Below are 13061 nucleotides of genomic sequence, written 5' to 3'. Positions count from 1 at the left end.
AGGCCCATTGTGGAGAATGTGGCAGAATGTGACAGAATGTGAGAATCTTCTCACTTAGGTTTATGAAGAAGATCATATTTTCCTTTATCTTTCACCTTCAAAATGTTCCTTTAACTCTTCCTACCATTTAGAGAATGTTTATTGAGTATTTATTTAAAATATTACATAATATCAGTAGTTTATTTTGTAGCTCTTCCTACCATTTAGAGAATGTTTATTGAGTATTTATTTAAAATATTACATAATATCAGTAGTTTATTTTGTAGCTCATTCAAAGCCCTGGTTTTCTTTATTTTAAATTTTAGCTAATATAGACTAGTCAGGTCTCATTCCTTTATCCCTAGAAGTAGGAATTAATTTTTTTTCACAGTATTGCCATGGACCATCCAGAAAAATGGGTTCTTTTGTTTAATATGAACGTATAGAACCAGAAGGATGGCTTTAGTTTAACGAAACGTATAAATGCAAGGAAGCCCTTTTAAGAATGTGAGTCAGTGTTGGAGATAGGAGGTGATTGCTATGCTACGTACAAATTCTGCCCTTATTTCTTTCCCTTAATTACAAAATGCTCATTAGCATGTCTCAACTAAGGGGTCTCTACAGTGACAGCCTCTGGGGTGATCATACCCTGGAGCAGACATGAGTGCGTGCAGTCAGCCTGTGTGCTGTCATGTAGAGGTTTGCCTCATTGCTCCCTCTCTACAGGGAGACGCCTGGTGATCCAGAGCATATTCGGCTGGGGGTGGGGCTCTGTAACAGGGACTTGAATTGAAATTCCTAAGGCGCAAGGATAAGGGCGAGGCTCTTAAAGTGTCGGATAATCAGGACTTTCTATTCTCCTGACTTTCTAGAGCAGACACTTTGGCGCTAATGCAGTGCCGAGAGGTGGGGAGAAACCTCCACGCTGACTCCGGATGGGAGACTCCGGCCATATGTCTCCTAGGACTTGCTCAGGGTAGCCTGGAACGTTGGGTCCGTTGGGCCACCAGAGTCCGTCTCGGAAGGCCGTGAGGGTCCGGCCTGGCTTGCCCAGTGATGGGCAAGTGTGTGAATATAGAGGTGATGCATCTGGGTCACTAGCCTTTTAGTGATTAAGGAAGGTCCTGTTGGCTCTAATCAGAATGGATAGTCTTCTCCAAAAGTGGGCTTTTTTTTTGTTTTACTCTAGTCTTCACTGTTATTTATTTATTTATTAAATCTTTTTTTTTTTCTTTTTTTTTTATCCTCACTTGAGGATATTTTTCCATTGATTTTTAGAGAGTGGCAGAGAGCCCAGCCGGCGTGGCTCAGTGGTTGAGTGTTGACCTATGAGCCGGGAGGTCATGGTTCGATTCCTGGTCAGGGCACATGCCCAGATTGCAGGTTCGATCCTCATTGTGGGGCGTGCAGGAGGCAGCCAATCAATGGTTCTCATCATTGATGTTTCTAGCTCTCTCTCCCTCTCCCTTCCTCTCTGAAATCAATAAAAATATATTAGAGTGGAAGAGAGAGGGAAAGTCAGAGAGAAATATTGATGTGAGAGTAGCATATCCATTAGTTGCCTCCTGGATGCGCCCCGATCAAGGCCCAGGCCGGGGAGGAGCCTGCAACTGAGGTACATGCCCTTGACTGGAATCGAACCCGGGACCCTTTGGTCTGCAGGCTGACACATTATCCACTGAGCCAAACCAGCCAGGGCCATTTTTATACTCAAATTTTTACTACCCTAAACTTCATCTCCTAGGACAGTGGTCGGCAAACTGCGGCCCCTTGAGTGTGGCTCTTCCACAAAATGCCACGTGCGGGCACGCACGTACAGTGGGATTGAAACTTCGTGGCCACAGGCAAGGGGCCAAAGAGCCGCATGTGGCTCGCGAGCCGCAGTTTGCCGGCCACTGTCCTAGGAGGCAGTGACTTCATCCAAGTTTAGACTTTCATTTTTGGCCAGCAGTCTTCCCCAGTGTTTGTGTCCTGGCTTGTCATTGTCAGGTGACCCATGGGAGCCTTTAAGGGATGCTGAGCATACCTGGCTTCGGGAGAGCTCGTCAGAGCACTGCTCCTTTAAACACACGCACCTGTGCGCGTGCACGCCACATTGATGTGTCTGCCCACCGGGTGGGCTGCCAGCTGCACCGGGCTGACCGTGCACGTCTCTGGGCTCAGATGTGCTGAGCGTCATGGAAGTGGCAGCTGCTATGGTGTCTCTTCCCAGAAAGCTGCCCGCAGCCCAGCTGGCTGTCCCATTGGCCAGTTTGGTGGTAGTAGCATTTCTCCGCAGCAGGAATGTTGTTTTCTGCAGAGCGGAGAACGGGTGCGGTTGTGTGGCTTCTGGCTTTGATTTATTGCCAGCCCTGGAAGAAGGGGGAGAAGATTAAGTAGTAATTTAGTGAAGGGCAGACACCTTTCAGGTGGAAATCAGTTTCTGCCATACTCGCCGGGACACAGGGCTTCCTGAGTGGGCACTGGGAAGCGGTTTATTGCTTTCTTGTGAGATGTTAGTCCCGGAGCTGGCAGGGGTCAGGACGAAGCAAACTTCTCACCCTGCCAGTTGTCTGGTATGAGTGGGGGCTCTCAGGCATCTGAGGGGGATGCGTTCCAAACTGGACGGAGACATCAGACCTCCCGGGAAAAGGGGCCAGCTTGGTCCAGAGTCAGAGGGGTGGGTCTTATGGCCCGGCTCTGCTGGGAGCTCTCTGTGGAACCCCGGCAAGTCCCTAGACCTCTCTGGGGACTGGATTTCGGATTCTGCAGAATGAACGAGCTGGACCAGGTGCTCTCTAGCTGTGACGGCAGGGGCGGGTCCTTCTCAGGGGCAGGCCGGGGTGCATGAGAGCCCTCGCCCTGCAGGACACTCAGAGTCAGCGTCCAGCCTCTGCCACCCTGTGGGGGTGGGTGTACACCCCGGACGCAGATTCCTGTCTGCGCAGCCTGTGGTATTAAGTTGACCTTGAATGAACTGCTTAATGGCCCCTCTTTTTTCCCTTAATTGTGTTCCTGGGAAGAAGCAGAGGAATAAGTAACAGGCAAATGGCTCTTGTGATGAAATAGCTTCTGGCTTCCAGGTGGCTTTGGTAAGGAGGCTCCTGCTGTGCCTCCCACAGCCTTGGTTAGGAGCTCTGGTCAGGCTCTCGAGGGGCGAGTGGCGGCCTTGTTACCATCCAGGGGCCGGCTCATTTCTCTGAGGCTGCGGGATCCTTGCCGTCTCCTTAGGCGGAACCCGGAGAGCTGTGCCTCCGGCAAGCAAAACCGAGATGAATCACACACCCGCGTCCGTGTGGTGAGCTGTGCCGCATGGCAGTGCAGGAGGGTTCTGTTGGTCAGAGAACCTCACTGGTGAGGAACCACTGTTTGTCCGGTGGGCGGGGAGCCCTCCTCCCCCTCGTTCACAGTGTGCGCTTGTGCTAGAGAGGCTGCTCAACAGGAGACTGTGCTGTGGTTTGCTCTCCTGAGAGCTACTATACGCTCGACCATTCGTAATGTGCCTGTGAAACTGTTGGATTCTTAGGACAGATGAGCCAGAATTACCCTCTGAAGCCAGGTCTCCTTCTCTCCACTGGGCGGTCGTAGCACTAATCCTGGTGTTTCTGGCTCTGATCGAGCTTCGCTGCTCTGGCCCCACAACTGTGGCCCCTGGCCCTCTGCTGAGGGAGCCAGTTGGCAGTGCAGGAGCAGCTCTGGTCCAATTCCTGCATCAGGCCCGTAGCTGCCTGGTCTGGGGCTTTCTCAGTTGACAGAGCTGCCTTTCCTCCACTGAACCACTACTGCTTCACCACTCAACTGTTTTCAGAACAAAGATGGCTGGAATTCATTTAAAATGTCTTCTATATATATAAAAGGCTAATATGCAAAGTGTCCCCTCGGGAGTTCGACTGGGAGACCGAGAGTTTGACCAGGAGACTGCGCATTCGATTGCTCCCTATGACGTGCGTTGGCCACCAGGGGGCAGCCAGAAGGCCCCAATTGGCCAGGCCTAGGGACCCTATCCGTGCACAAATTTTGTGCACCGAGCCTCTAGTTACCATAAATGCTGTGGAAGCTGGCTTTGAGGACCTGTGAAGAAAGGCTACAGAAATAGAGGACTCACAGAGCACTTTGTCCCTGTGAATGTCAGTCCCACAGCAGACGTGGTAGGACTCCAGCCTCAGGTGGTCCCTGTGCCTGTTAGCAGAGATCTGGAGAAAGAAGGCCTTCATGCTCCGCTGGGAAGTAGCCACGAAAAGAGATTGTGCAGATCACAGTGGAAATGGGGGAGGGCCATCTTGGATTTTTTTTATGGTTTTTTGAAAGATACAGTGTAGTAAGGAAAGGGGAGTGTTTTAATCAAAGGCCATTGCCATATGAGGTCCCGGTGCATATCCACAGAAGCAGTGGTGACCCATGGGACGCTTGAATCCTTGACCTTTCCCCCCCCCCCCCCCAATCCTCTCAGGTAAAAAAGGAACCAGTAATCTCAGATTTGTTCAGCATAACCTGCTGGGGCTGTAGCCACTGGCATGAAAAGTCTGGGTGTTTTCTCTCTTAGGTCTCGGCCATGCGAACTCGGGTTCAGGAGAGCACAGCCAGGGAGGAGGAGGAGGAGCATCCGTATGAGCTGCTGTTAAGGGCGGAAACAAAGAAGCTGCCAGCAGTGGACAGAAAAACAAAAGGTACAAATAACCCCGCCTCCCGCCAGCAGAAATAACGCTAAAGGGGTTCGTACAGTTTGTGCCACGATGGAAGGCGGGGATGCTGTTTCTGCAGCCTTGCGGGGGGGGGTGGTGGGGGTGGTGCGATCCTTCCCTTGTCAGCACAGGGGTGGGAGTCTGCTTGCCACCTCTCCGCGCACGGAGCAAGGGGAGGGTTAGGTGGGCCAGGTGTGGTGGCCGGGATTGATTTGGGGTCTCAAGTCATAAACCCTCAGGTTAATGCTGTGGAAAAACAAGTCCAGCAAGTCAGTCCCTTTGGGTCCAGGCTGACAGCACAGACGCAGCTTTGAGTCCTGACCTCAGATTGAGGCACCCTGGGGGGCCGTGATTGGCTGCCACCAGGTAACTGGAGTGCTCTGTCGCCTTGGCCTACTTTCATTGCCACTGCAAATTCAGCCTCCTCTGTGAGGGAGTGAGTGCTGCGGGCCGGGACCCAGCCAGGCCTGTGGACACAGGCACGGTGACAGAGGTGAGTGCGCCCTGCCCGGCAGCCTGTGACCGCCTCCTGAGGAGCAGGAAGGGCGGGCACTTCCCTGCAGGCAGGCAGGCAGGGCGCTCGGCGCCTCTCCTCTGCTCTCTGCCGCTTGCAGGGAGAGGCCCGTCACGGGGTAGCATTTGTGTCTCCTTCCCATCGTAGGACAGCCCATGGTTCAGGTAAGAATGGGGGATTCGAGGGTTTCTTTAGAAGTTCCCTTTGCTAGGCTTGTCAGAAAGTGGGGGAGGCAAAGAGGACATGTGCCTATGTGGGTGACATTGTGGATCTTAATTTTAAAGGTCCCGTTTAGCCCTAGTCGGTTTGGCTCAGTGGATAGAGCATTGGCCTGGGGACTGAAGGATCCTGGGTTCAATTCCAGTCAAGGGCACATGCCCAGGTTGCAGGCTCAATCCCCAGTAGGGGGTGTGCAGGAGGCAGCCGATCCATGATTCTCTCTCATCATTGATGTTTCTATCTCTCTTTCCCTCTCCCTGCCTCTCTGAAACCAATAAAAATATATTAAAAATAAAATAAAGGTCCTGTTTAAAAGGTTTCTCTCTGGCTTGCAGAAACTCTGTGGGGTTTTTAATTTTGCTTTGTTTATTTGGTTTCCATTTGGAGCTTTTTTAAAAAAGATTATCATTTAGACATAGTAAAATTCATCCTTTTGTGGGTAGCTTTGTAAGTTTTGACAGATATAGTCACGTAACTGCTACCATAATCAAGATGTAGAACAGTTTCATCACAGCAAAAACGTCTGTGTCCCTTCATAGTCACTCCTGCACCCTTCCCTTATGCCTGGCAGTCCCCACTCTGATATCTTTCCCCATAATTTTCCATTTTCTAGAATGTCACATAAATGGAATCACACAGTATGTATCCTTTGAGTCTGGCCCTCTCAGCAGGATTCATAGCGATTCATCCATGTTGTTGCATATATTCGTACTTGTGCCTTTTCATTGCTGAGTAGTATTCCTTTGTACCACAGTTTATCCCTTCTCTAGTTGAACGACATTTGCTTCAGTTACAGTTTGGGGGAAATAACAAAGAAAGCTATTATGAATATTTACATACAGCTTTTTGTGTTAACGTAGGTTTTATTTCTCTTGGATAAACACTAGGATTGTCATGGCTGGGTCCTAGGTAAATATATGTTTACGTTTATAAGAAACTGCCAATTCATTTTCCAGGGAGACTGTACCATTTTGCATTCCCATCAAGTAGATGTTACATATCTTCCCCAGTGTTTAACATTGTCAGGTTAAAAGCTTGTTTAGCTGTTCTAATAGGTGTTTAGTGGTATTTCATTGTGGATTTAATTTGCGTTTCCCTAAAGGCTAATGATCTTTGAGTGTCTGTGAATGTAATTATCATCCTTATATCTAAAAAAGTGCTCAAATCTTTTGCACATTTAAAAAAAATGTTTTTTTCTGTTTTTTTCCGTTACTGAATTGTCAGTTTTCTTTATACATTTTTTTGGACAAAAGTTCTTTATCGGTTCTGTGATTTTCCCCTGGTCTGTGATTTATCTTTTTATTCCCTGAACGGTGTCTTTTGAAGAGCATAGGTTGTTCATAGGGACGTCCAATTGTTTGCCCAGATTTGTTGAAAAGACTCTCCTTTCTCCATGGAATTACCTTTGCCTCTTTGTTACTCTTTCTCAGAATTATTTAAGATATTCTAGTTCCTTTAGCTTCCCATTCAAAAATTTAGAATCAGCTTGTTGATTTCTACAGGGTCCTGCTGGAATTTTTGTTGAGATTATGTTGAATCTATATAGCACTTAGGGGAGAATTGATATCTTAATGTATTGAGTCTTCCGGTCATGTGGTAGATTTTTAATTAAAACATTTAGAGAGTGGAGTTGAGCACCGATGCCTTCTCTGGTTGTTTAATAATAAATCCATACGGAAATTGACCCTTTGTTAACATAAAAAAACCATTGAAACCTGTAAAGAATTTTTGTGAGTTTATTTGAGCCAAACTGTCGACATATGCCGGGAAGCAGAACCTCAATGAATTGAGATAGTGCTCGGGACAATGGCGGGGTTACATCTGTATTTATACATTGCAATCAAAGGAGGAACATAGGTGGGTTACATGAAATTCATTGGTGACAGATTCAGGAGGAGGGATAAGCAAAGCAGGGAAACACCTGGGATTGGATAAAAAGTAAAATGATGGACACATACTTAGGTGGGTGCAGGAACAATTAACATGATGATGAAGGAATTTATGGTACCTGTCCTGGAGCCCAACACATTTGATTGTGCCCCAGGGGCTCCAGATAAAGGGAAGTCACAAGTTACCCAGACATTTCAAGGGAATGTTATCATAGATGCAAAAAGACAGGTAGGCTCAGTTAAGGTAAAGGTTGACCTTGTCAGGGAAGATACTGGCCTACGACGTCACTGCCCACCAAAACTGCTTTTAGTTAAAGTTTAATTTCAGACCATCCTTTGTGGTGACTTTAGGTCTCCGAGTTTGCAAGACCACTATGCAGGCCTCTCCTGAGCTTGTCAGGTCAGCATGTGGCCCCTTTCGTCCACACCTTAGAGAACAAGTAATTAATGGAATGTGTGTTTGAAAACAGTTCTTGGTGGGGGAAGAATTATTAGCATCATGAAGGGGGAGGATTCTAATTCTCCCTCTCTCCCTCCCTCCCTCCTTCCCTTCTTTCCTTTTTGTTAAATCTCACCAGAGGGTATTTTTTCCATTGCTTTTTCAGAGAGAGAGAGGAGAGTGAAACACATTGATTGGTTGCCTCCTGCATGCACCCCTATTGGGGGCAGGGCCACAACCCAGGTACATGCCCTTGATCAGGAATCAAACTGAGACCCTTTAGTTTAACTACTGGGCAACATTGGCCAGGACAATTCTTTCTCGCTTCCAAAGTCTTGGTCTAGAACTCTGACAAGGTAGTGGGCTCAGCCTTTGGAAGGAAGAAAAAGGGAAAGTCGGTGAACTTTAAAGAGGGGGCCAGTCTGCTTGGCTGCCAGGTGCCCTGGGTAGGGATGTGCTTTCTCCAGAGCGAGAGACCTCGGATTAGGAAGGGAACTCGCCGCCAAGGAGAACTGCAGCCTCACATGTAGTCCTGCCGTGCTCGGGCCTCGTCCAGCCCTGCAGTGCGGCTACCGTGGGAGTGGGTGGCCCGGGCGCAGGGTTAACTGAGCCACAGCGAGGGGCGTGCCTGCCTCCAGGCTAGCTGCTGGGATCCAACACTGAATATGAAAACGGACTCTACCAGTTACTCAGGAGCCTGGAAAGAATGCCCACTGGGGATGGTAAAAGTGAGGCAAGTCATTTCCCACTAACGTCAGGATCTTAGGCAGCTTTTATGAATTAAAATACCAGTTTTCAAAAGGTCATGTTAATGAGACTACCAGAGCTTTCAGACTTCCAAGAAACTACAGTGTGAGGGGTGGGATGTGAGATTTTTTAAAATCATCACATTTGTATTAGCACACTGGAAAAAAGTTTGAAAAAATACAGAAGTGAATACAAATAAAATGTTCAGATTCTCCTCGCCTCCCTGCTGCTCACAGTTGCCAGAGGCGACCGCAGTGGGAATGTGTGGTGTGTGCTCCGGGCCATTGGCTATTTTTACACAAAAGCATCTGTGTGAGATTGTTTCATGTGTTTCCGACCTAAAATGGGGATCATATTTTACAAACTATTTTGCAAACTTGGTTTTTTGGTTTTGTTTTGTTTTTACCTTGTTTATAGATTATGGGTACAATTTTGTCTTAGTTCTTAGAAATCTACCTTTTTCTTTTTTAATGGTTAAATACCCCATGACTCATTTTCCCATTCGCCATGATGGATGGTTCAGTTGCCTCCAGTATTTCTCTGTGATAAATTATGCTGCTGTGGACATTCCATACACACATCCTTACATGCCGATAAGACTGTTTCTTAAGGGACTGGTAGAAAGGGGACTAGTCAGCCAGGGTAAGTGCACGTCGGGGTCTGTTGGTGGAGCTAAATGAACTCCTTCAGTGGTGAGTGAGCTCACTCGCTTCCCCGCCTTCACCGGCACAGTATTCCTCTAATGTTTTTCACCATGAGAAGCAAGGAGTGTGTTTTGAAATTGGTATTTGCATAATTAGTGAACTTGAGCATCTTGTCGATTAGTGTTCTATATTTGGTCTGCGAGTTGCCAATTTTTTTCTCTCGATTTTACTACGTAGAAATTATTAGAGGTGGAAACATTTCATATAAATACTGATAATATTTTGCCGAAGTGATACTCAGAGGAAAGTTTATACCCTTAAATTTATTAGTTAAGAAACGAGAAAGACTAAAACTTAACCAAGAGAAAGTAGCAGAGAGTAATTAATAAAGGTAAAGCAGATCATTTACTTCACATACTTTATGGTATGCACATTACACTTGAGTTACATAAAGAAAAAATAAAAGCAGAATTAATAAAGTGAAAAAACAAAGCAATAGGCTTGATCATTACAATGAAAACTTGTTTCTAGTTTAAAAGATATCTGACAATTCTGATCAAGAAAAGAAAAATAAAAAACACATTAGAATAATACAAAGAATATATATAAGCACAATTCAGACATTTTAAAAAGTAATACTGTGTAAATGTTTTACATTAATGTAAGAGTGTGCAGAAGCCTACATATAAATAGTTTAAAACTATACAGTAAATCTTTAAAGTACTTTTCCAAAACACAAATAATAAAAATAATAAGGGAATTGATAGAAATAAGTTTTACGTGGTTAGTTACTGTTGCTACCGTCCCCTAGGGTGGATGCTCGGGGAGAGTGCCTGGCACCACGACGGGCTGAGGTGGGGTTCCGCTGGCATTTCGTTGCTGTGACCAGGAATGCTAAGCATCTTACACTGTGCAGGACAGCCCTTCACAGTGAGAACTCCACCAGACACGCCATCTGTGTCTGTAGGTGTGACAAAACCGACAGGAGTAGAAAGCTCCATCGGGATCCAAGAGGCAGAAAACTCATCCCCCAAGACAGGCATCGGGCCAGGTGGTTTTGTGATCATTTCATCCAGCGGGGTATTCCTCTGCTGCTGAAATTGCTTCAGATGTGGGGGAAGTCTTCTGAAGCCATTGTTCGGGGCCAGCGTAACTGAGAACAGTGCTTCCTGTTTCCTGTAGCCTCGTCATTGATTTCTCTTCAGTGTTTAACTCTTTGCCAGCTGGACATGCTGGCCACACTGCTGCTCAGGGAGACCGTGGACAGGTTTGATAGCAAGAGGGAAAGTGGCCGGGAGCTCTGCAAGTCGCTCTCTGTGTGCTTTTCGGCAGCACTAGGTCCCCTTAGCTCAGCACCACGATGGGTGATCACCCGAAGACGGCCACACGCGTGGGCTCATTGGCACGCAGCTACATGGCTGAGGCGCCTTCGGTGCAATTAATTAAGTCAGTACTCCTGAGAGCTGTGCATTTAGGTCTGTGTGAGGTTTGTGTACGAGGATAACGACCTTTATCCTCATGAAGGGAAGGGGAAGAAAACTTACTTTAGCTTCTTCCTCTACTCCCAGGACTGCGGTGTAAGGCCTGGCTTTCCCCTTGGCCAGCTTGGGATTCTCAGTGTGCTTCCATCTGACTTCAGGATAGATGCCTGTGTGCAGTTCACCATTTTTACCTCAGAGTCCAGGCTAGCTTTTCCTGGTAGATTCCAGGGCGTAAGTTTGGGTGCTTTGCCAAAAGGCAAAAAACGTAAATGACAGTTTCATAGTGACGCCCTATTTCCAGCAGCTTCCCTTCTCTCACCTTCTTGCATTAAGGAGCTCCTGCCAGAGGCCCCGCTGGAAAACGGTCTTGTTCTTTCCGTTTATACTTCTGAGTTGGGATTGTCCACCTTTCTCTCCATTTTCAAACAAGCCCAAGCCTGTGAACTACACATGTATATTTTCCTCCACCAAATGTATCGACAGCCATTTATTAAATTCTTAAATATAGTTTTATTGATTTCAGAGAGGAAGGGAGGGGGAGAGAGAGCTAGAAACATCAATGATGAGAGAGAATCATTGATTGGCTGCCTCCTGCACACCCCACACTGGGAATCGACCCTCCCCCCCCCCCCCCCCCCAACCCAGGCATGTGCCCTGACCAGGAATTGAACCATGACCTGCTGGTTCATAGGTTGACGCTCAAACACTGAGCCATGCCGGCCGGGCATGACAGCCATTTATTTACATATGGATACATGAGACATATGTAAAATAATCATAAAAGGCAGAGTATGTTAAAGTGGTCTAAAAGTAATTTTAGAGTTCAAAAGAGGGATAGATTGTGTCATTGTAAGAGATCAGGAATGGCTTTATAAAAGAGGTGGTGTTTGAGCTGAACCCCCGAATCGAGAGTTCTGCTTGATAGGCGGAAGTCAGGAGGAAGGAGCGTGCATTCCAGGCAGAGGGCGTGGCATAAACAGCAGTACGATGGTGGCAGATGATAGAGCACATGTTTGGCAAACGGTAAGAATCAGTTTGGCTGGAACGAAGAACTGGCCATGGAGTATTGGATCTCTGATGTCAGCCTTTATTCCAAAAACAGTGCCGTGTTGTGGAAACGTTTGCATGAGGCGACAGGGAAGAAGCCATTCTTTAAGTTTGAATAATTGTGGGTCTTAGATTGCAGGAGGGAGAGACTGGAGGCAGGAATAACCTGAAGTCAGGAGTCTTCAAGGAATCTCTTACAGGAAACTAGAGCCCAAATTAGGGGACAGTAGGAAGTGATCGATGGGGGGCATAGGTGACAGAGATATTGAGGAGGACCTTACAGTGAAATGTGGAAGAATGAGGAGGAGAGGGTCTTGAGGATGATGCTGAGGTTTTGAGCCTGGTTCATGGGGATGGCACTGTGCAACCAATAGAAATAGGGGATGGAAGGAAGGACATGTTTGAGGAAAGATGTTAAGTTCAATTTTGAATATAAGTTTTAGGTGTTTAAGGTTCCAGGAGAATATCCCGGTAAAGATACTCCATAAACACTTAGAAATGTGGGTACAATGTTCAAGAGAGATGTAAAGATTAGAAAAACAGATATGTTCATGAGTCATCAAGTTGTGGTGATAGTTAACATAAAGGATAATCAATTGTAGAGGAGAACACTAGAGAGATTGAAGAAGTCAAGAATAGATCTAGTAAGAGGCACAAGGGGAAGAAACTTAAGAGTAACCAGGATCAGGCAGTGTCTTTGAAGCCAAGGCTGGATGTGATGGAAACCAATTAACGGGCTTAAACAAGGTCGAAGTCCAGAGGTAAGGAGTCCGGGCTAGTTCATGAAGGTCAAGGATCCAGCTTCCTTCTGCCATTTCCTGGTTCAGGATGACTACTCAAGCTGTCAGCACAGGAAGGAAGAAGGGGGAGAAGAGGGCACGTGTTGAAGACCGTTCTCAAAAGTTGCACAGACCACTTTCACTTATAACCTACTAGGGGCCCAGTGCACGAATTTGTGCACCTTGAAAGGAACTGTGGGCCGAGAGCTGTGGTGGGCACAGGGGTGGGTCTCGGCCCATTCTCCGGGCCCCTGCCTAGCCCCTCCCACCTTGGCCTTCAGTCCCAGTCTCCCGGCAACCCTGCTCCTGCCGCTGCAGCTCCCACGCGCTGGCAGCACCAGACCCGCTCGTACCCGCTGATGGTGCAGAGCGATTGGGGCTGACACCAGCAGCGGGTGTGAGGGGCAGGTGTCATCAGTGGGTGCGAGCGGCGGTTGCTGCCCCGATCACCCCTCAGGAGCAGGGAGAAGTGGAGAAGCCCTCAGGGGTGATTGGGACCAGCAGCCGCCACTCGCACCTGCTGACAGCATTGAGCGATCAGGGTCCCTGTAGTGGGTGTGAGCGGTGGCTCCAGCGCCAGCTGTAGGTACGAGTGGGGTCGTCGCTGGCAGTGGGTGTGAGCGGTGGCACCGTTGCCGGCAGCGGGTGCGAGAAGTGGCTGC

The 13061-nt window shown here is 47.6% G+C and overlaps 1 protein-coding gene across 6 annotated transcripts in view; it reads left to right on the top strand.

Annotated features, from left to right (window-relative positions):
- Window positions 1–13061, top strand: part of ANKS1A (ankyrin repeat and sterile alpha motif domain containing 1A) — a 176500-nt gene that overhangs the window by 92753 nt on the left and 70686 nt on the right. For all 6 annotated transcript variants that reach the window (XM_070418724.1, XM_070418723.1, XM_070418727.1 and 3 more), the window contains one exon: window positions 4502–4625. In XM_070418724.1, coding sequence (XP_070274825.1) covers window positions 4502–4625 — 124 coding nt within the window. The remainder of the gene's footprint in view (window positions 1–4501; window positions 4626–13061) is intronic.

This window comes from Myotis yumanensis, unplaced genomic scaffold (assembly GCF_028538775.1).
Source record: "Myotis yumanensis isolate MYYU_CA2020_CCGP unplaced genomic scaffold, mMyoYum1.0.hap1 SCAF_6, whole genome shotgun sequence".
NCBI classification, from domain to species: domain Eukaryota; kingdom Metazoa; phylum Chordata; class Mammalia; order Chiroptera; family Vespertilionidae; genus Myotis; species Myotis yumanensis.
The sequence above is the reverse complement of the archived record's forward strand: the minus strand, read 5'-3'. Positions and strand labels throughout refer to the sequence as shown.